This window comes from Pezoporus flaviventris, unplaced genomic scaffold (genome assembly GCF_033815535.1).
Source record: "Pezoporus flaviventris isolate CSIRO_AGI_PZ_B2104156 unplaced genomic scaffold, CSIRO_AGI_Pfla_v1 ptg000045l, whole genome shotgun sequence".
Classification (NCBI taxonomy): Eukaryota; Metazoa; Chordata; class Aves; order Psittaciformes; family Psittacidae; genus Pezoporus; species Pezoporus flaviventris.
Genome location: NW_026892593.1, coordinates 5,574,691 through 5,597,516, shown reverse-complemented (window position 1 = coordinate 5,597,516; position 22,826 = coordinate 5,574,691). Strand labels below are relative to the sequence as shown.

The 22,826-nt window shown below is 37.9% G+C and overlaps 1 protein-coding gene across 8 annotated transcripts in view; it reads right to left on the bottom strand.

Moving 5' to 3' along the window:
* Positions 1–22,826, bottom strand: part of PCLO (piccolo presynaptic cytomatrix protein) — a 354,829-nt gene that overhangs the window by 173,201 nt on the left and 158,802 nt on the right. For all 8 annotated transcript variants that reach the window (XM_061467286.1, XM_061467287.1, XM_061467291.1 and 5 more), the window contains exons 4-6: positions 14,063–15,283; positions 3,438–8,496; positions 1,047–3,061 (exon numbers count right to left, since the gene is read on the bottom strand). In XM_061467286.1, coding sequence (XP_061323270.1) covers positions 1,047–3,061; positions 3,438–8,496; positions 14,063–15,283 — 8,295 coding nt within the window. The remainder of the gene's footprint in view (positions 1–1,046; positions 3,062–3,437; positions 8,497–14,062; positions 15,284–22,826) is intronic.

The window sequence follows — 22,826 nt, the reverse complement described above, 5'->3', positions numbered from 1 at the left end:
GAGGGCATAATCAGCTAATTCTGCATTTGAAAGCTACCACAAATCACTAAATACAAAGAATAAACCCTCTTTATTCTATCCAGCCCATACTAATCACTCATGTATTTGCACATGACTGAATATAAGATAGAATTGCTGAAGAACTTGAATGGCAACTCGTGCAGACCTCTGACAAATAAGATACTGACCCTGCAACTGAAAGAAGGGAATGGACTTGCACAAAAGGACAACCAAGAACATGTTAAATTATAAAGGATTTTTTTTTTTTTTTTTTTTAGGCAGGACTTGTTTCTCTTGCTAATAAATAACATACTGGTTCCCAAATCAGAAATCTTACTTCTCATTTCTCAAGGAAAAGGAATACTGCAGAAATGAAAACTTTGTCCTGATGATGTCAGCCTTATTCAAAATTGCCTCCTCTAACCTCACAAGGAACAGCCCTCAACACTTGCATAACTTCTTGATAATCCTCCTTATCCAAAACAAACAAACACATGGCTTTTTGGTATGAGAACTTTTGGTGTGGGAGACAGAAGATTACCCACTGAGTCACAAATAGACAAGAAACCTCATGAGGGTTAAAAAGGACAGCTAACTAAGGTAATTATAAATCTGGTGTTAGCTACTTCTCAGAAGGCACATGCAGTAACTTCAAGGTAAATGCACTTCAGACCATGCCACAAGAGCTGAGTATGCTTAGAAGGAAAATGGTTTTCATTTACTTAATGAAAATGGATTAGCGCTAACCACTTTATGTAAAACCTGAAGAGCCTTCCAAATTCTGAACAAGAATTTGTTGTGCTTTTTCCCTGAATCTTAGTAAGAACGTAATACAAATTCTTTTAATTCCAGGGAAAGCAATGAAGCAAATAACCATTACTTTAGATAGCAGATGTTCCTTGGGACTTTTTAGCAAGGTGAGCAAAAAGACTACATTCACAGGTACTGCAAATGACTGTGTCAGCCCTCATGCTGTACTGATAACTGTAGAATTGCATATTAAAAAAAGAATAAAAAAAAAAAAAAAGAAAGCAAGTACTTCTTACCATGTAACCCTCAGTGTACTGAAACTGAGCTCTTGAACTGTCTTCTGCTGTGGGACTCAGGGGCTTAGGGTCAGACATAGAGCGTTGCATCATCTTTGCTGCCTTTGGGCTTGATGGAGGAACCTTGGCAATGTCAGCATGCAGCATCTTCTGAGGGCTGATGTCATCAGTGATGGGTTTTTCATAGGGTACAAATGCTGACTCTATAACTTTGCTCGGTGAAACCGGTGAAATGGGTGAATAGAGGACTTTGGGAGATTTGGGAGGGGAAGGGACTACCTGGAGTGTGGAGTCTGGACGAAGGTGGGATGAGTATCCTATCTCTAATGGTGTTGGGCGTTTTTTATCTTTCTGAGGAGATGAAGCTGACAGATATGGGGGACTTTGAGTATCTGACTCTGTCTCAGTTTGACATCCCAAACTTTCTCCTTTATATGTCTTTTCTGGAGCTGAAATGTGTTTTATGATTTCAACCTTAGCATCCAATCGGGCCCTGACTGAAGGTGTTCTTATTGTTCCTACGGGTTCTGTTTGTACTGAAATCTCTGCCACTGTCTGAACTGCAATACTAGATACTTTAGAGAATTGTTTAGCTTTGTCTACCTCAGCAGTACTCTCACTGTATTTCCCTACACGAGGCTTCCTTCTGGATCTGCTAGAAAGATCCCATTCATCTTGATCTTCATCATCTGTCTGAACACTCGTATCAACACTTTTCTTATTTCTCCTTCTCCTGTTTGTATAACCTCTGTCTGCTCCGTCTTCATCATCAGTTTGCACTCCACTGTCCACTATCTTTTTGAAGCACCGGGGCTCTCCTTCCAGGGTCTCCTCAAGCTCCTCATATGGACCACGTAATTTTGGCATAGAACTTCTCTTTTTCAACTGCTTTTCCTCTCTAACATCAATATCCTTAAGAGACATTTCTGAAGCAGAGCTTAGGATACTAGACCTGGGTATGTACTGGGTAATGCCATCAGACTGTACTGTATACCACGTTTGGCTTTGTGGAATTTCAATACCCAGGACTCCTGAAGCTGTAGTAGTTGCATCATCAGCAGGCCAAAACTGGCCATTTTCTGTGGTTGCATACTGTCCTTCCAAAAGTGTTTGATCTGTGGTAGTTTGTGGCGAACCAGTTCCTGAAGGGTCATAACCATACTGATATATTTGACGAATTTTTTGCTCCTCTAACTGTTGGTGGAGCTGTTGTTGAAGTTGTTGGAATTGCTCAAGCTGCAACTGCTGCTGGGCTAATGTCTCTTGCCTCATCATAAACTGAGCTTGTCGCTCCTCTTCTTGCTGAAATAGGAGATGATGTTTCATGGATTGCAACTCCTCAAGCTTTTTTTGCACCATAAACTTTTCTTGTTCCCTAAATCTTTGAATTTCCTGACGTTCCCATTCCAGCTCTTCTGCAAAGCGCTGCTGCTTAATTTTCTCAAGCTCAAGAAGTTCCCGTTCCAAATCAAGCTGCTGCTGTTTGCCTTCTTCAGGGGCAATAAGAAGGGCAACGTCATCTTCAATTACATCTGTATAAACTCCAGATGCTGTAGTTAAGGTGGGTATCAAGCTGGTTGGCTCAGTGGTAATAGTTTCTATAGTAAGAGGCGGTAACCCTGTCTCCATATCAATGGAAGTAATTGCACTATCTTTTTCAGCTGCCACTGTCGTCAAGAAACTGTATGATCTTGGGAGGGGCTGGCTTTGTTGCAAAGTTGATAAAGAGGGCACCGAGTCAATTGTCTGGAGAGTAGGTAAATCTCTGACAGATGTACTAAAAATAGAACCGGGTTGTGTAGTGATGGCAAATGTGGATGGGATTGGAGTTGCTACTGAAGAATAAACAACACCATTGGATGATCTTAAAACACTTCCAACGCCAAACTGGGAACCCAAAGATGATACCATTCTTGCCTGGGAATACTGCGGTGTACTGAGCCCGATGCCCGAAATCCCCTGCCGAGTCTCTGGATAAGGACCAGTAGTCTTGCTTGAGTAATCCATAACCTCACCTGAAATTACAGGGCAAAGTTACAGTCCAGTCCCACAAAAGAATGCTGCTTTGTGGATTCTGAAAGTCATCCCATCTTGATGAATTAAATAGGAAGGGAAAACTGCATGCAAATCTTCAGGTTAATGATCTACTTTAGATGTGAAGGAAACAGCATTTCTGAACATGCAGGCACATGCAGGCACGTCTGTGCAAAACACATATGTGAAATGAAGAAATGAAAAATGTGTAATCCAGAATAATTTGTCACATTGTCCAAAAGAAGACAAAACAACAGAAGGAGGGGAAAAAATAATAATAAAAAAATTATCCTGAAATGAGGTGAGGAACATCAAAATTATATTTCAAAGAAAGATCTGCTGCTGTGTCATACTGACCTGTAGTAACTCTTCCAGAAGTAAGATCTACTGCTGCATCAGTTGCCCCAACACGATAATCAAAGCTATTCTTGCTTTTGTATGCAAACAGTCCAGCTTCTGATAAATTTGTGTCAGACATGGATGGTTTCATACCTCCAACTCCTCGGTAGCCATAGGACCCTGAACGATCATACTGATAATGGTCATCTCTGTAACCAAAGCGATCTTCAGGAAGTGTAGTTGGCGGCTGCTGTGCTGTACAGCTCCTACCAAATGGCAATTTATAAACCACATCACAGCAGACAGCTCTTCTCCCTGCAGTCAGATCCACAGGCTTTTCATCATCTTCTATCACTGTTGTTATGATACCTGAAGTAGTTTCATCCATTGTTACTACTGTTCTGTGGGATTTTGTAGTGCTAAGATCAACTGCTCCACTCTCCATGGGCTCCTGAGGAGTGGAGAGATCAGTCCAACCATTTGTAACACCAACAGGTGGTACAGTAACAGGCTTTGTAGTAGCCCATGTCACCGCATGGGTTGCAGTACCTAGGGATAAATTTATTGGCACTTCATCTCTACCTGCAGAGAATGCCTGGCTGCCTGTTACTCTGTATGCAGGCTCAAAATGCTTTGCTGTTGTTAACTGCAGTGGTGTTGTCATCGCATGCCCCAGATCCACAAGGCTGTCTGTACTGGAAGTGTAGCTTACAGTGGCAGTGCAGGTCACTACAGTTACTGTCTCAGTGACTACAGACAGAGAAGGATCAGCAACACATGTACTAAGATTTATTATAGCTGGCTGGACAGTACTTACTGGCCTCCCACATGTATCACTTGGTGGCATTTGCCTTCTCAAGTCCATGGAAACAGCAGACAGATCCATACAACTATCTTTCATTTCGATATCCATCTTAGACAAAGTGCGAAGATCTATGACATCGCCCAGTGGATGGAATCTTCCGTTCTCTCTATACCTTGGTTGATCTCCTATGTGTAGTGGCTCTGGAGGTATAGTAATAGCGACACTATCTAAACCAAAACCAGGCACTGGGCCTTTAACCACAGACACTGTGGTCTTGGTTACCTCTGTTGTTACTACTTCTGATTTTGAACTAGGCATTTTTTTGAAAAGTGACTGTGTTGTGGCTGGAATAGCTTGCAAAGCACCTGAAACATACATACTCTGATCTACCATACTTTGAATTTCCATAGTTTTCAAGGGTGGAGTAAAAATTGGTTGCATAGGCTGGGGAATCTCTTCTTTAGAAAGTGGTTCTAAAGGCCAGCTGGTAACAGCCTGACTAGTTACAGCTTCTGTGGGAGTTCCAGGCTCAGATGGCAATGTGATGACAACATAGGTTTCCTGTGAGGGTTTTGTCAGCCTTGGTGAAGATTTGTTAGAATGTGGAGACAAAGGGGAAGTGGGAGATGCTATTTTGTATTCAGTTGCAGGGACCAAATTCAGAGTCATACTTGAAGTCAATGGCAAACCTATTGGCTTGGGCTGCATTTCTGCTGGCTTATGAACAGCTATGGGGAGTGGAGGAACTGCTGGTTTAGGAGCAATTGGAGGTTTAGTTACTTCAGTGGGCCTGTGACTGAAAACAAGCCCTGCTGGAATGGAGGACGGTTTGGGTGGTACAGGAGGTGGTGTTGGGGTGTATGTTTTTGCGATAGGTACCACATGATTCTTTAATACAGATGTGGACTCCAGTATTGGAACATTTGTGACTGAAGGTACCACTGTGGGATCTGTTGCTGGTGGAGTCTTAATCTGTGGCTTCTTTTTGGGATAAATGGCTGGCTTGGGTAAAATAGGTGGAGGTAATGGTGGTGGAGGAGGTGGTGGAGGAGGAGGAGGAGGTAGGGGCGGAAAAGGTTGTGCAGGAGAATCCAAAGAAGAGCTTCTAAAAAGAGAGAATACTTTGGCTGTTATAGCAGGAGCTGAGGAAGGCACAGAGACCATGCTGGTCTTACTTACAACACTAGGAGTAGGTACAGAAGATATTTCTGATGCAGGCTCTGTAACTGGTACTGACACTATACATACAGGTGGCTGCTCAGATGTAGTGCTAGTTAAATTAATCCTTGTCATATCAACACCCAATTCTTCATGTGAATCTTCCTGATGAATTTTGACAATGCCAGCCTCTATTGTACTTTTGATTTTCCTAGCTGCTTCCTCTTCTGATTTGGAGGTATCAAAGGTAATGGTATCAGCTGCATATTGCTTGGGTTTTATAAGTGTAGTTGCCATTACTGAAGGTGCAATTTCAGGCAAACAAACTGCAGGTTGATCCACACTTTGCTTATCTGATGCTATAGATGGCTTTTTAGTGGCTTCAGTAATAGATTCATAAGGCATGCTCACTTCAGAGTACTCTTTTGCAGATGTTAAAGGAACTTGGGTTATTATCCTGACACCTTCAGAATCTGCTAGCTTACATACAGCATCTGCTGTATCTACATAACCTGTGGTTGCACTGTCTATAGGTGATGAGCTATCTGTGGTACAAACTGAAGATGTAGATGATGTTAAGGAAGCAGTATCAGAAGGTAATATTGATGTAGCACCTTCTGATGTCTCAGAGTATGTCAACATTGATGTTTCATGAGAAATTATTTCTTGAATTTCTCTGGCATAATCTGTTAAGTATTCATCTTCCATTTCCTCTGCTGTAAAATGCTGTGTTATTTTAACATCTGGAATAGAAAGTGCTGTGCTACTGACGGGTGATACATCTGAGATTGCTGAAGTAGTGCTTGATGTTAAGGATGTACTATCCACTGTTTCTCCAACACTAGATACCTGTGTATCAGAAGTGGGAACAAAACCTGAAGCTGGTTGTGTTGGACTGGACCCTGGGGTTAGCTGCATTCTCTGTCTTTTCATAAGCTCTTCATAAGTAGCTTCTGCATCTAACAACTGCTTTTCCTCAGTGGTGGAAGTTACTGTGCTGTCTAATACAACTATTTCGTGACTTTCTGGGATAATGTAAGAACTAGAAACAATATCTTCTTGAGGCACCATAGAATGTAAAGTCTCAACACTATAGTAGTCTTTCTGTAGATCAGTAACTTTCTGTGGCTCCTCATACATCTGATCTGAAGCTCTTATTTTTTTCTCTTTACCTCTCTGTTGTATATACTCACTGCTCTCATCTTGTCTCATGACAAGATTAGTATCAATAGTTCCATTGTAAGTATCTTCTACTAAAGATTCATAAATGTAATCCTCTATTAACATTCCACCATATAAAGATTCTTTTTCAAATACTTCATCTTTTTCATTTGCAATTTGAAATGACTTGGACTTATGCATCATCTCCTCATATACCTCTTCAGCACTTTTCAATGTCTTTTGACCATTTTCTTCTTTTGGGAGTCCAATTGGTTGTTCATCTGTTGGTGAGTAGAGAGAGACAGCAGTAGGCAATTTGTAAACTTTTTGCACTTCTATTATTTTTTCTGGGCTTATCTCAAATCCTTCCGGATCTGACTCAATACTAGGTGAATATTCAGAACAGGAAGATCTGTGCAGCTCTTCCATTTCTGCTGCTTGTCGTAATTCTTCTGTTGGAGATGCATCTTCAATTGGAGAAAGATTACTTGGTGGAGTCTTTGGATGTTCCCTTCTTCTCTGAGCTCTGAGTTCATCCTTGTCCTTTTTAGATTTTTTGCTTGAACTTTTTCTTTGTTGCTGTTCTAATTCACGCTGTTTCTCTTGTTCCTTTAGCAGCTCCTCCTCTTCCCGTAGTTCTTCTTCTTCAGAAGAATCTTCGATAGTTGGAAGAAGAGGACCATGTGACCGATGTCTGGCTTTGCGCTGTTGTTTGCTCTCCCCTCCCAGTTTTTTGTGACTAGGACTGCTGTCACTGTCTTCATCAAGTGATGACACTGAAGTAGGAGACGTACCTGGTGTAAAACTAGAAGCATGTAAACTAGAAGACCCTTCTCCTCTAGATCTATCCTCTGGTGAATCTGTAAGACTCTCCATCTCTAGCTCAGGCTCTTCATCAAAATATAAAATACCTTTCTGCTGTTCAGATGCTTCAGAATATTTAGTTGTTATTGTACTATTTAATTCTATTGTTTTGAAACGCCGAAGGCCTCCTCCTCCAGTTACCACAAGTTCTTCACTGTCTTGACTTTTAGTTTCCCTGTATTTCGGCTCTGGGCTTTCATCAAATGTCTCATCATCGTCATCATGCCATGAATGTCTTCTTCCTGCATCCTCATCATATCCTGCACTGCTCTTCCGTGTCATTCTTCTATGTTTTCCAGCTGTTCCTTTGGCTTTGCTTTTCACTTCTTCTTTCCTTTGGCTTTCAGTTACACTGATCTCTTTGAGTTGGCTTCTAATGAACTCATCATCTTCAGAACCTGAGGCATCTTCATCGGCACTCATTTCTATAATCTGTTTTCTAATGAAGTCTTCCTCATCACCTGATCCCTGACTGTCATCTCGTTTATACTCATCACTGCTTGAAGAACCAATACTAGCTCTTCTTTTTCTCCTTGGGACAGGTGAGTTTTCACTCTCACTGCTGTCTTCCACAGAATCATAGCGTTGTCTTCTTGCCAATATGTCATCTCCTCCATCTCCTTCCTTGTAGTCTGCCCGGGAGGAAGCACTTCCCTTACCATCTTCTACAATAGTTCTTTCACGTTCTTGAATAGCTTCTAAGTCTTCCTCATCTGAACTGTAAGATTCTGGAGTGACTGGCAAAGGTTTTGGTTTATGTTGATCCTTTGTCTGTTCCCCATACATTTCATAAAGCTCTTTGTTCTTCACAGATTTTTCATCAGAAAGTGTACTTGCCTGAGCTTCCAGAATAGATAGTACAGTACTTTCCAATTTAGCGAGATCTGAGGGGCTTTGTGGACTTTCTTGTGAAATAGTGTCTTTTTTATGTGATTCTCTGAGTAAATCCTTTTCATCACCGGGGATATGACTTGGAATTTCACCAAGTGAACTTGATATCCCATCAGAAGAATACCCGGTGTCACTCAGACCTTGTGGACTTTTCTGTTGCTGTGAGCTTGATGTGTCTGATTTGTCATCCTCCTTTTCCTAAAAAAATAAATACATACGTGTGTGTATATATTTATATATACATTCTTAATGTCTCCAGGCAATTAAACACATGTGGTTTGTTGTTTTTTTTTAAACATGAGTTAGTATCTCAGATGAAAAAAATATGATGTCAAGAATAATCATTTTAAACCATAAAAGGCTGAATACTAATTTTGTTCTTCAAAGCCATGAAAATACCATAAGTTCCTCAGATTTTGAGTTTTTGCATTGAATCTAAGTATGCTTCGCATGACTGTCCACTGAATTTACTATTTGCAATTGATTTTACTAGCTTTAAGATGAACTTGTATTTTTCAATATATCAAGCACTGCATTTAATTTTTTCCAGAACACTTACTGATGATAATCTATAATTTTTCATATATGCATGGGACAAATTGTTTTGAGATTAATTTAAATTAATACTTTAATTACCTTTGTTTCTAAACTGCCTACACAGTTCCAAATACAAAGTAATGTAGCTTGTCAAATGTCACTTGCAGTATTTCTGAGCTCTGCTCCTTTCTTTGCCCATTTAATATTTTCATAATTTTTAGCAATATGTCAATCATTTCAAATTTTAGTCCTAGGGTTTAGTTTTGTTGATACAAGTGTTATACATTGTACCATGCAACAGAATACATGGAGTATTGAAGCACTGTTTAACGCAATTTGGAATGTCCCCATATCTGCAGTTCAGCATTGCACGAATATTTCCTGAGTACCTCATAAAGAAGAAGATTCTCAGTACATTTGTAATGCAGAGGTAAGATACTGGTAGGGAAGTATAATTACAGTGAAGAAAGCATAATGGTCAGCTATTGATCAGAGGAAATGAGGAAGCAAAGAAGGCTTGCATACCTGACACAGCATCATAACTAGTGTTTTCCTTCTCCTCCCTAATTAAACACCCTTAGTCAATCTCCTAGCTTTCAGATCCTTCTATATAATTCTGAATGACATGCACCTCCATATCCTTCTTTAGATAACAAAAATACCAAAAATATCCTACAGCAAGTATGCCCACACTGGAGTTCCATTCCGGCTTCTCTGAACTCTGTACTTGGTGAAAGTACCTCACCATTTGACTAACAGAACAGTTCGCTCTCCAAACAACAGGTCATCTGAGCTGTCAGCTGGCAATCTGATGAAGTGTCCTTACATCCACTAGCAATTTGAGAGCAAGCATCCCAAAGTCTGCTGATTTTAGAATCATAGAATCATAGAATAGTTAGGGTTGGAAAGGACCTTAAGATCATCTAGTTCCAACCCCCCTGCCATTGGCAGTGACACCTCACACTAAAACATATCACCCAAGGCTTCATCCAACCTGGCCTTTAACACCACCCGGGATGGAGAATTCACAACCTCCCTGGGCAACCCATTCCAGTGCCTCACCACCCTCACAGGAAAGAACTTCCTCCTTATATCCAATCTAAATTTCCCCTGTTTAAGTTTTAACCTGTTACCCCTTCTCCTGTCACTACAGTCCATAATGAAGAGTCCCTCCCCAGCATCCCTATAGGCCCCCTTCAGATACTGGAAGGCTGCTATGAGGTCTCCACGCAGCCTTCTCTTCTCCAGGCTGAACAGCCCCAGCTTCCTCAACCTGTCTTCATACAGGAGGTGCTCCAGTCCCCTGATCATCCTCATGGCCCTCCTCTGGACTTGTTAATAATATGAAGTGATCTTCATATTTGTTATGGTCCTTAGTAACACAAATAGGCATTATTTATCTTTACTAACCAAAGTCAATGACTTCTGAAGTACAGCAAACCATTTATTTAAAGCTTTAATTTACCAACTTGCTTGGCAAAATGCTGAATAAAAAAAATTACTATGGAATATATAAGAAAATTATTATAATAATTATAATTAAAATTTATGCTCAAGTTGGTATCAGTTACAAGCATTTTCAAATATTTATGCATCGAAAAGTTATTTTTAATGCTAAAATATCATAAACCAAATATTTGTTATTGTCAGTTATTTTATTTTTAGAAAACAGCCAGTTTTTTTCTTTATTTAATTTATATTTAAAGTACCCGTTCTTGCCTATAGGCATACAGCTTTGCACATCACCCTACACTAAAACATTAATATTACAGTAATCTAAGAATTAATATTTTATTAAGTGATATCTATTTAACTTTAGTAATTAGTTACATACTTTGCAAAATCAGATACTACCTTGAATATAAAGTACATCTTTTCTTACCAATATTGTACCCAATATGATAAACCCAGATACCTGACATCAGAGCAAAATCCACTGCAATTAAAAATCAAGTATGATTGATAACAAGGACATCATATTTCTAAGGACAACTCTAATCATAAGGCTGTAGTTAATATATAAATACGGAGAAGCCTACAGTTCTCCAAACAAATAATGGCAGAATTATATACATTCTTCATTTAAAGTCAGATATGAATCATATTTAAAAATTTTAGTTTTTTTTATGTTGGATTGTATTTTTGTTCCCTTTATTAAAGAAGAGAGTGTTTAAGGGGAAAAAACAAACATTGTTCAAGCTCAGAAGGTCTCCTAGGAATTGATGGACAGACTGCATCAATCTAGTGAAAGTAAACCTGTCAGATTTTGGTTCTCCCCAGGGAGATGAAGTGATATAGTCACTTTTAAAGAAGCGATGCAAGGCTTCAGCTAAATAGTTAAGCTCAGAAATAGGTAGACAACACTTGGTCATGGAACAGCTTTAGCCATTCTCCTTGTAATTTGTGATGATGCCACTATCTGTCTTTTTTGTAGTATCTAGTCAATGACCAAACCAGGGGTGATGGGAATACTGGTATTGCCTGTCCTGTAGTTGAACCTCTGTATATGCCATTACATTGCTGCTAACAGGAAATTGAATATAGGAAAAACTAATATTTGTACAGTAAGAGAAAGAAAAATATCTACAATAAGGAGGGCCTTCCTTTATCACTAGAAATAATTATATGGGAAAATCCAACTTTTTAAGAAAGAAATATGAATACCACAATATGGATATATTTTCTATTATGTGTAGCTATCTGCCCCATGATGCGCCATGCAAAAATTATCCTGCACATCACATTTTGAGATCATATGCATGTAACTTACAATAAATAATACTTGGCCTTTGTGCTTCTTTACCCTTTTTCCTGCAGTCTGGGAACTAGGCTATTGTCATTAGCTATATCTGCTCTTAAAGGACTGCTAATTTATTTTCCACAGGATTGGCCATCACATCTACAAAGACAGCATCTTTGTCAAACTTGTAAACATTGATATCTGTGGTTTTTCAAGAAGCATTCTACAGATTGTACCGGATCAAAACTTTAGCCTCTCCATGCCTTTTTTTTTTAATTAGTGAAAAATGTGGATAATATTATTTACTTACCTCATTTGAATACTACAAGAGTTAATAATTACTATTTGCAGAGCTGTGGATATAAAACGGCATCAGCACTTTGTCAAGTGCAGAAAGTGTTAGGTTTTCCCTTGCACCCCTATTTAAAAATACAACTACATGAAAGCCTTCCTAAGATTCTGTCCTGAAAGACATATAAAATATATTCTTAAATTTCTATATATTGTTCTTTACCCACTGAAATGGAATCAATGTCTGATATCTAAGTTTTTATCTCCTCTTCTGCTTCTGTCACATACTGTTTTGGGAAGAATTGTTAGAAGGATGTTTGAGGCAAAGCACAGAGAATATTGAAATACTTAAAAAAAACAAAAAAGTCAGTAATATGATATAGAAGTGAGGTGAGGCACCAGCCCTTTTTTTAAATTAACAACTTGAGCTCCTTCTTAATTTTTTAATTTAATTTATTTTTTTTAGGATTTTTCCAATGAGAAAAAAGAGGAAAAAGGGGATGATTTTTGTGTAAAATAAGTTATGCCTTTTTCATTCCCTCAATTCTGTTTTGTATTTCAGAATGTTCAAATTTTAAAAATACATAGAAGCAGATATATATGGATTGCTTGGGTTTTTTTACGAAACTTCTGCTTTATAACCTATAAGTAAGTGCTTCAAAGTCTGATAACAAGAGCAAAAGAAAGATAATCCCTATTTATGGTATTGCTCAAGAAATACTAATTTCAGTTAGAAGGCAGTGGGGAGAATTAAAATATAAGTGAAATAAGAGTGAAATATGTGTGCGCCACATTTGAAATAACTAATCAATCTACAGTTAAAGTCTGTTGCTGTCAGAGATGGAAATCCAATATATGTATCTCAGATTTGTTCAGAGTATAATATGCTTTCACGTCCTTATAGAACATAAAAATGACGAGATGATTTTTTTTCCTTACAAATGCTTTTCAACAGGAAAAAAAACCTACAATTTTTTAACAACAGTAACAGGATTCAGTCTACTTCTTTTTTATTCTGATATGAATTAAAAAAAAAAAAATAATTATTTAGGATTTTCTTAGATCACCTTCTTGTTTATTCCAGAAGGCACGATTACCGGCTATGTTACTCTAAGCATAATTCAGAGATTTCCTTGGTACAATCAGGGGACAACATGCTTCCTGATACTATAATTCAGAAAGGAAACTTGGTTTATAAAAATAGTAATATTTTCCACAGCATATTTTCTGATTCAGAGTATTTTTTCCAAATACCTTGCTTATCAAAGGGGGGGGGGGGGGGTAGAGGAAGAAAAAAACAAACAAACCCCAAAGCCCCACAAAACAAACCAAAACCTACAAACAAACAAAAAAATAACCAAAACTTCACCAAGCAACAAAACCTAAAAAAAACATCCTTCACCTTTCTGACTGGGATTATTTGAAAACGTAATTTTGGCAAAGGTTAAACACTTCTCCTAAACTTACTTCTACTTTCATAATGGAATTCAGCACTAAATTTGTGGTGCTGATATAAATAAAAAAAAAACCAAAACACAGAATTTTTCATTTTTCAACACATTCTGTATACTATTCACTTCAGCTGATGAAGTGACTTGTTGGTGACTTCACACCCAGCAAGTGCATTTATTTAAGAAATGCAGATCTCCATGCTATCATAAACTCATCCATTTATCTAAGAGCCCACCAAGAACCCTACTGAAAAGTACTTGTCCATATGAGATAAGCAAATAAAATAGTTAAAAGATGCAAAGGTTGCATACTTCAACATACCATGTCCAGGCATCACAGTGTTCCTCAAATGTTTATTACATTTTGATATTGCAGAACACTGTACAATTTACCATCACAGATTATCCCCCTTTTGGGATTAAGAACTATGAAAACACCTGAATTCGAACAATTAAACTCCGAAGTCCAGAGAGTCTACAGAAGCAGGTAAATAAATCAGGAACATTGGAAAATTGATTAAACAAGAACTTCTACTTAGTTTCAAAAGCTTAACTGCTTGAAACTGAAAATCATGCAAGAAGTGTTGAAAAGTTGCATGTAGGGCATAGGACTAACTGGTGAAACTTCCACAATGAGAGTCATTGATTTTATCATTTCAAATCATCCTGTACAGAGAATAACTATAAAGAGCAGAAGATATAGAGGGTCAGATTCTAAAGGGGGTGGAGGTACAAAGTCACTTACTATTTTTTCTTTCACTGCTTCCACATGGTCAGTTCCTGGCACAGGCGCTGCTTGAACAGGAATTTCTTCTTCCTGAGTTTTATCTGCTTTCAAAACCACTTGCGAAATACCAGTTGTCAAACCTTCTTTCTTAACATCCTCTTGCTTCTTAGCTTGCAGACCCTTGTAAGGGGCATCAACTTCTGGTTTTTGTTCAGCAGCATGGTCTTTAGCCTCAGCTCTAATTTGTTCTTTTTTGTCCTCTGGGTGTGGTGTGCTCTTTTCTGGGAGCACAGGTTTTTTATCTTCTTCCAATGCGCTCAGGGGTTTCTTTTGGTCTGAACTTACTGTTGCAGGAATTTTATCTGCTGAAAGTATCTTTGACAGTTTTCCTTGCTGAAGTTTTGATTCTTCTTCTTGAGCCTCCTGTTGGATTTTCTCCACTGATGTTTTCATGATTTTCTCATGTTGAAGTTTTGGATCTTCTTTCTGAATTCCATGTTGGATTTTATCAACTGAAGCTGCCTTTGACAATTTGACCTCCTGAAGCTGTGCATCTTCCCTCTGAACTGAAGGCTGGATTTTGTCAGCTGATAGTGCCTTTGCCATTTTCAACTGCTGGAGTTTTGGGTCTTCTTTGTGAATCCCATGCAAAATCTTGTCAGCTGAGGGCATCTTTGCCAATTTTGCCTCTTGAAGTTTCAGGTCTTCCTTTTGAACTCCATGCAAAATCTTATCAGCTGAGGATGTTTTTGCCAGTTTTGCCTCTTGAAATTTCGCATCCTCCTTCTGAACTCCATGCAAAATTCTATCAGATGAGGCTGCCTTTGTCAGTTTTGTTTGCTGGAGTCTTGGGTCTTCCTTCTGAGAAACACGTTGGATTTTATCAGCTGAGGGTGTCTTGACAAGTTTTCCCTGCTTGTGTTTTGCATCTTCTTTTTGAATTCCTTGCTGGATTTTATCTGCTGACAATGTTTTTTCCAGTCTCCCCTGTGGAAATTTTGGAGCTTCCTTCTGAATGCCTGATTCTTCTTTTGGTTTTGCTGCCGCTGGAGTAGGTGGTGTGGAAGTCTTCTGAGGGGAATGTGAGACAGCAGGCACAGGCTGTTTTTGAGGAGAGGCAGGTGGTTTGGGTACTGGTTGTGAAGGGCCTGATTTCAGAAGTGGCACCTTGCTCATATCCCCAAGTTGTCCTGACATTGCCCTTTGGGTCTGGCAGTTTAAGCACAGCCATTCCTGTACCTGTGATACAACAAACATAGGAAGTTACTTAATTTGAAAACTTAACAGTAAAATTATATTTTTTCAACTGATACAGTTGAATACTTTTAATCTGAATGCTATCCATACTGAGAAATTATGTTTTTTTGTTTGCTGTTCTTGCAGGAAGATCCATAACCTTTTTGTAATGGAAACAACGCATGTCAGGTTCCAGAAAGCGGAGCTGAACAGATAAAAATGCACTGTGAAAACTAATGGCAATTACATTGTTCCAAAGTATTGGTGACCTTTATGTACTAAGTTTGCTCATACATTTCTAACACCTATTGTTTTCTAAAGCCTCTATGATCTATTAATAGGTCCCTCTAATTTTGTAACTTTGAGTAAAAGGTGACCAACTGGGACTCGTGTCTGTGGTTTTCTTCAGAAGTTACCTTCCCTTCTTGAATTTCTGTACATGTATCAGTGTATTAATTTAATCTGACTGTAAACCAAAAGGAACATCACCCGTCTGCTCTCTTTACTGCTAAATCCCTGCTGCACACTGGTTCCTTTTTGCTCTTCTTCCCAGAAATCAGAAAAAAATGACAAACACTTATATCTGTGCAAAAGATCTCATTGCCAGTTGCCTAGCTACTACATGAGAGTAGTTTTCAGACTGTTTCTAGTGGGATTTGGGGTACAGATTCTTTAGAACAGCAAAAGGAAATTTTTAACACAGAAAAGTACTGGAAGGAAAGAAAAAGCCCAGAATTTTCTGGATACTTTAACAGACAACGAAGCTTTACTTCACTACTTCGACATGAGCTTCACTGGAGGATAAGAGGTCTATGCAGTTCACTAAAATCTTTTAATGCTTGTTTTTAACTACTTTTACTGTGATGATGGAAGGTCTAAGCAATTCAGTCTTTGTATTTCTCTGATTTAGAGAACCTAGTGACCTACTGAATATGAATCCCATGAAAAACAGCAAAATTGTTCTATTAGTAATTATATAGGTAATACTACTGATAATATTAGGATAGTGCAGATGACTGACCAGTTATATGCCACTGAATATTTTATAACATCCAGTGGTAAATAGTCAGTTGCCCAGAATATGTGCCATTTAGTCAGAAAGGTTTTCTGGCAGAATTGTGCAACCTCAGAAACATTCATGCATTTTATATTAACAAGTAATATAGTAATAAATGAAACAACACAAAAAACTAGAAACTGGAACTGAAGCTCTGCTCTTGCCTGCAAAAGATGTCCAAATTACAAGGTGCAAGCATAAGGCTCCCTGGCCTCTGACACCATAACCTGACCTTTTCAGTGTAAAGAGGGAACTAACTTCAACAAATGCTTTGGCAGGTTTTCCTTCCAGGAGTAATCAACAGTGGGTGATGCCAGCCCATTGTCATTCATATAGCATCTCTCAGTGACACAGATGTGATGATGACCACAAAGGGCTTTTCAAAGTAGTTAAGAAGAAGGGAACATCCTTCTGTTCATCACTAATGATCTTATGCGCTCAGCTCTCACATCCCAACCAGAATATTTCTGAGCGAATTGGTGTTTAGTAAAGTTTCTGTGCACAGTAGGTGTGTCCAGATTTTTGGTACCTTTAGAAATTAAGTGGTTTTGAGATTAGTTGGCTTCAAATGCTTTCAATAGTCTAAAATCTGCCAAAACCTCAAATTATGAAGTGTATCCGCATAGTTCAGATCCAAATCCCATTGTTAAGTGGCTCTTGCTTTTTAATTGCTTTTCAAATAAGCAAATTACCACTATGATGCTGCCCTTTTGAAAAGAAAAAAAAATAGCTAGTTAGTTCTGCTGAAAAAAAAAATAAGAAGAGGCTATTTTAAGTATTTTTCTGTATTTTTAGTAATTTTCTGACAATTTTGGTACAGGCACAAGAAATTCAAGAACGCATACTTTAGCATTCAGGTAATTAACAATTGTCACTAATAGGCACTATACCCTATACAACTGCAAACTGAATATGGCTCTGTCTATAAATACAATTCAGGTTTAGTTTTTCTGAGGAAAAAAGCATTAAAATATAAACCTCCAGGGAAGATTATCCTCCTCCATAGGACTTAACATACTCCAACTACACGTCATTTATCTGGGAAGCACTAATTAAAAAATGCAAATAAAAGTAACTTATTTTTTAAAGAATGTAAAATATAACAGTTATTTTGCAATTCTGTTCTCTCTGGAAATTTTACTACACTTCATTTTTATGGGCAGCAACATTTTTTTTTTTTTTTCTAGAAAACAATACTGGAAGCCATAAGTATTTTGTGAACTGTCTTCTATAAACTTAAGAAAAAAGCAATATACCAGGAAAGAAATTTTGCCCAGAGAAAATCATGATGTTAGTATGATCAGGAGTCTGTAAGTTAACATTTAATATATATAAATGAAAACTATAAAAAAAAAGATCCAATTCCAGAGTATCCTTGATTCTTTTCTCATAAAGTTTGTAAAGACCACTACACAAAGCTGACTAGGTAATCATAGCAGATTTTTTGTCTTCCAGTTAAACTTATTGGAGGGCTCAAAAGCTTTTAAACCCAACCTAAAGAGTGGACAGGTTTTGCATTCTCCATTCAGCCTGACAAATACTCATTTTACAAAGTAAGCAGAAATCCTACCATTATTTGTGCTAACATAGCTTCTGTCAGCATGTAACATGGGAATAAGCCAGTACTTACCTGTTAATAAGCTTCTCAGAATCTAGACTTAATTAATTTCATAAAAACATAATTAAATGGCTATTATCATGAAATAATCCATGCTTCAACAGTTTGCTGAATTTCACGTACATGCTATATAGATATTCTTAAAGAACATGCTACTTGATACATTAAATTAACGTTATTCTCACAGTACCATTTGTTCGTGACACAATTTTTATTTATTTCTTTATAATATATCCATATCCAGTTTCTAGGATTTCCATGTTTGCTTCTTTTCTGTACACACACATTTGTTTCTTATTACTTCTCCTAGCTCTGCTGGTTATGTAGAATCTATTTAGTATCCCTTCAGCTGAAGCTTACTCATGCTGCTCACAAACTTGCTTCATGTCAGATTCATCAAGTCACTTCCCCCATTTAAATCCTTCACAGATTCAGTTCTTTGAACTGCCTATAGTAATTTTAGGAACTTCAGAAATAGTATTAAGTGTTTAAAGATCAAAATAGTTACCCAGCCACTCTTTCCTCAGCTTTGCTCACCATCCCTATTCAGTATCTCTGGAGTAAAGCTTTTCAACTCAAGGACTGTGCTCTGATCTTAGCACACAGTAGAGTAAGTCTTGAAAATAAAAGTAATTACAATTAACATGAGCAAGGGAAGGTGATGATGAGAAAATTGGCAGGCTACACTAAATCTTGTCAAGAGATGAGAATCCCAGTCTTGCCTCCTTTCAATATTGATGCAAGTGATGCTAGTGAAATGACCTGGAATTGTCCAGATTGACAGTAATTTACTGAACCTTGAATTGTGCTCTTGGACTTTTGTTATATCCACATCTATTTATTACTTTCTTTTTTAGTGTTGCTATATATACATGACAAATACTTCTCTTGGGCTATGTGTTTTAAATTCCAGTCTAATTTTTTATAATAATGTGGATATTTGATCACAAAAGGGCCAACAAGAATATTCTTATATCACCAGCCCTCAGATCCTGATTGTCTGACAGAATGGTTCCCTGTAAAATCAAATTTTGTACCATGAAGTCATGTGCCTCAGTTTTAGACTTGTCTTCTCCTCAGTTAACCTCATGCCCTAAATGAAAGCTTTTCCCTACGGTGATCTTTTCAGTTAGCCTGTCAACTCAAATTTATTAGGACGTGGGAAATTGAAATCATCTTCTTTTAGCAGTCTTCACTAAATAAATCTTCTTAGTTCCTTACAGAATTCTTCACACTCTTTGGTTCCTGAATTAGCAGTAGATCCAATTATTGGCATCCCAAGTGCTACTACTCTGCTTTAGCATTCTGAATCCATGCCTCTCTCCTAGCAATCCTTACAACCCCATATCATTGGACTGAAGAAAGTAGCTGCGTCAAAGTGTTCTTCTCATTCAGTTTCATAATAAATAAATGTCATCAAGAAAAGGGCAAACATTTAGCGTTCATTGTGAATGTCAATTTTTCACTTGACATGCAAGAGCTCAGCACTTCAGTCCTTTGCTTTTGCATTCACACACCACAATGCTAGATACTTCCATGTTGAAAATAACAGATCAGCTGTTCCATCTCCCTGACAGTCAAGGATTTTTTTTTATTACAGTATACTGATAAATTCATTACACATTCTTGGAAAACGCTAATTGGTAAACTGGAGTTTTTCTCTAGCTGAAAGTAACTCAAAATACTTACTATGTTTGTGAAGGTGAAAACAAATGCTTCTTCCCATAAAATATCTCTAAGTTACTTCAGAAGGCAAATGCTTTAGTTTTGTCATGGTTAGATAAATTTTTTATGCCCCATACCTGGCAATGTTCAAGGCCAGGTTGGATGGGGCTCTGAGCAACCTGGTCTAGGGAAGGTGTCCCTGCCCATGACAGGGGTTTGGAACTAGATGATATCTAAGGTCCCTTCCAACCCAAACTATTCTATGATTGCATGATTTATCTCTTTGTAATTCTTCCTCTTCACTGCTCTCAGTAAAACAAAATAATAAAACCAACACAGGAATGAAAAATCATTAAGAAATAAATCTCTGTAAAATTAATACCCTTCTGATTTCACTATCTAAAATTATCCATCTTGAAGATAAGAAAGAATAGAGATAGGAAAGAATTTCCAAAAATTGAGCTAAATCAAATTCTGCAATGGAAATTTAAACAAGCACCAAAATATTTTATATCCTTGTAGATAAAAAGATATCTACAGTGCAGTTAAGATTCAGAGTTAAGGTATGGTCCACATAATATATGCTTTAATCATGAATTTTTATAATAGATTGATCACAAGCAAATGTCACACTCTTGCTTTTAGGGGAAATGGGCACACTGGTAAACTTACATGCAAAAAAGTTACCACCATCATTGCGCAGTATGATAGAGGGACATATGTATTCAAAGCATGACCACCAAATCAGACTGTAGATCTGGCAGGAGAAAAAAATACCAAAATGAAATACAAAACTCCTACACTCTTCTTTATCCAGAGCGTTAGGCCAGGAGGCAACTGCCTAAGCAACCAGCTTGGCAGAGACAAGGTCCACAGCTGACGCGCTCGGGTGTCCAGATTTAGGAAAACATAGAAAGGTTTTCACAGATACTGTGTGCTTGTGGAGGTCACAAGCAGTTTTCCAGGGTCATTCTTCTGAATTTATACACATAAATTTTGTCTAAAATGTCACTTAGGATCTTAAACATATTTTGGGATTTCACCCCAAGTGAAGAAAGGATGTGCAAACAAACGGTTAGTCTAGTCAGATGGCTGACTCTGGAGAAGAAGTTAGAAGAATATGGCTAATATAACCTAGGAAAATGAATCCCATAAATATGACTTATATAGGAGGAAAGGTATACTGCCTGCAAACCAAATGGATATAACTTGTCCATGGATAAATTTAGGTTTGAAAGTAGAAGACCTTCCTGGCTATTAGTGATTTGCAGTTTAGAGTGTGAGAAATGGAGCTGATCTTAATATATGATATGATTGTGAACAAAATCACTTAATGATTGATGAAATTCTACCAGGTTTACAAACTGCCTTTATGTAATAGTACTCATGAGCAGAATGCATTATATTTTTAGTATTAATAAACAGATACATTGCATTTAGATGACTTTAAATGTAAAGCTATCTTTCAGCCACCAAAGAGAGATTATAGATGTCCTGGGTTCAGCAGTAGCAGTCATTTTTGTTCCTTCTTGGTAGCTGATGCAGTGATGTGTTTTTGACTTTCGGCCTGGGAACAGAGCAGATAACATCGATGTTTCTAGTTACTGCTCAAATGTTTAGGCTTACCAAGGACTTTCTGAGCCTCATGCTCTGCCAGGGAGGAGGGGAAGCTGGGAAGAAGCAGAGACAGGACCCAAACTAGCCAAAGAGGTATTCCACACCACAGCACGTCATGCCCAGGTTGTAACGGAGAGTTACCCAGAAGGGCTAGAACTGCGGGGTTGGACTAGGTATCGGTCGGTGCTTGGTTGGGCTGGGGGGGCAATTTATCGGTCGGCGGGTGGTGAGGTGTTGTATTCTCTTCCCTTGTTATTTCCTTTATCATTGTTATTATTGGTGGTAGCAGTAGTGATTTGTGTTACACCTTAGTTACTAAACTGTTCTTATCTCAACCCGTGGGAGTTGCATTCTTTTGATTCTCCTTCCCATCCCTCCAGGAGCAGGGGGAGGACAAAAAGGGGGGGAGTGAGAAAGCAACTGTGTGATTTATGGCTGACTTTGTTTAAACCATGACAATAGAGATCCATAAAAGCTGGTTAAGGTAAATGTAAAGCATCAGCTTGAAAGAAAACCCAGCATCAGCTCCCACAGAATAAAGAAGTCTGTCAGCAGAAGGAGGAGGGATTACATTTTTAGCTTAAGAATGCCTTTTTTTTTTTTTTTTGTGAGATTGTTGCCTGAACACTGCAAAAAAGATGACCAGCTTTTATCTCTTTCTCAAATAAAGATTGCCAGTACATCACTGAGGAAGACCAAGTAATCTCAGCATCTCAGATTATTGTCATTAATTGATAAGATCACTTTTAAGCTATCATAACTATGAAATAAAACATTATTTTAAACTGTTTCCATTGCAGAATTATGTAGGTGCTCAGTTGCCACTGCTTATGTCGGTGTATACATTAAAAGACACAAAACCTGACAAGACAAAAAAATTAAATATTTATTTCTGTTGCCACTGAAAGAAAATACAGCACAAATGTGTGAGAGACACTCATACCTATTTTTACTGCTACTGGTGTGAATCGCTGCTGAAGACAACGATTGCTATTCAGGCTTAGCAGCTCAATTACGGCATAATGAGCAACTTGGTTTAGTGGAAGGTGTCCCTGTCTATGGCAGGGAAGCTGGAACTAGATGATCCTAAGGTCCTTTCCAGCCTTAACCTTTCTGTGATTCTATGATTCTGTATACACAAGAGTCTCAAAATTCTTTGGTCAGTGTATTGGAAAACACAGCTAATACCAAAATAAGACTAGAATGAAGCTTTTCTTTATGTGAACTTTGAAGTGTAACAGAAACCTAGAACAAAAAAACACCTCCAAAATGATACTTAACTTTTGCTGGTTTTTGTTCTGAACTGTGATGCTTTAGCATATAGTCTGCTCGATGAGTTGCCACTTCTGCATGCTGCACTTTTTTTTATTTGGTGTCTGATAGGCAGCAATAAAAGTAAAATCTATTTTATTGTATGGCTGCAGTCCACAATCTTCTGTCTTAGATTATGGGAATTATAATCATTACTGAAGGAAATAAAGCATTTCTAATAAAAGGAATCATAAATTTCTGAAGGCTGTTTTAGCTTGCTGCCTTTACAATAAAGTGCTTTGGAGTAAAACTGTCATTAAATCCCTCAAAAATAACCT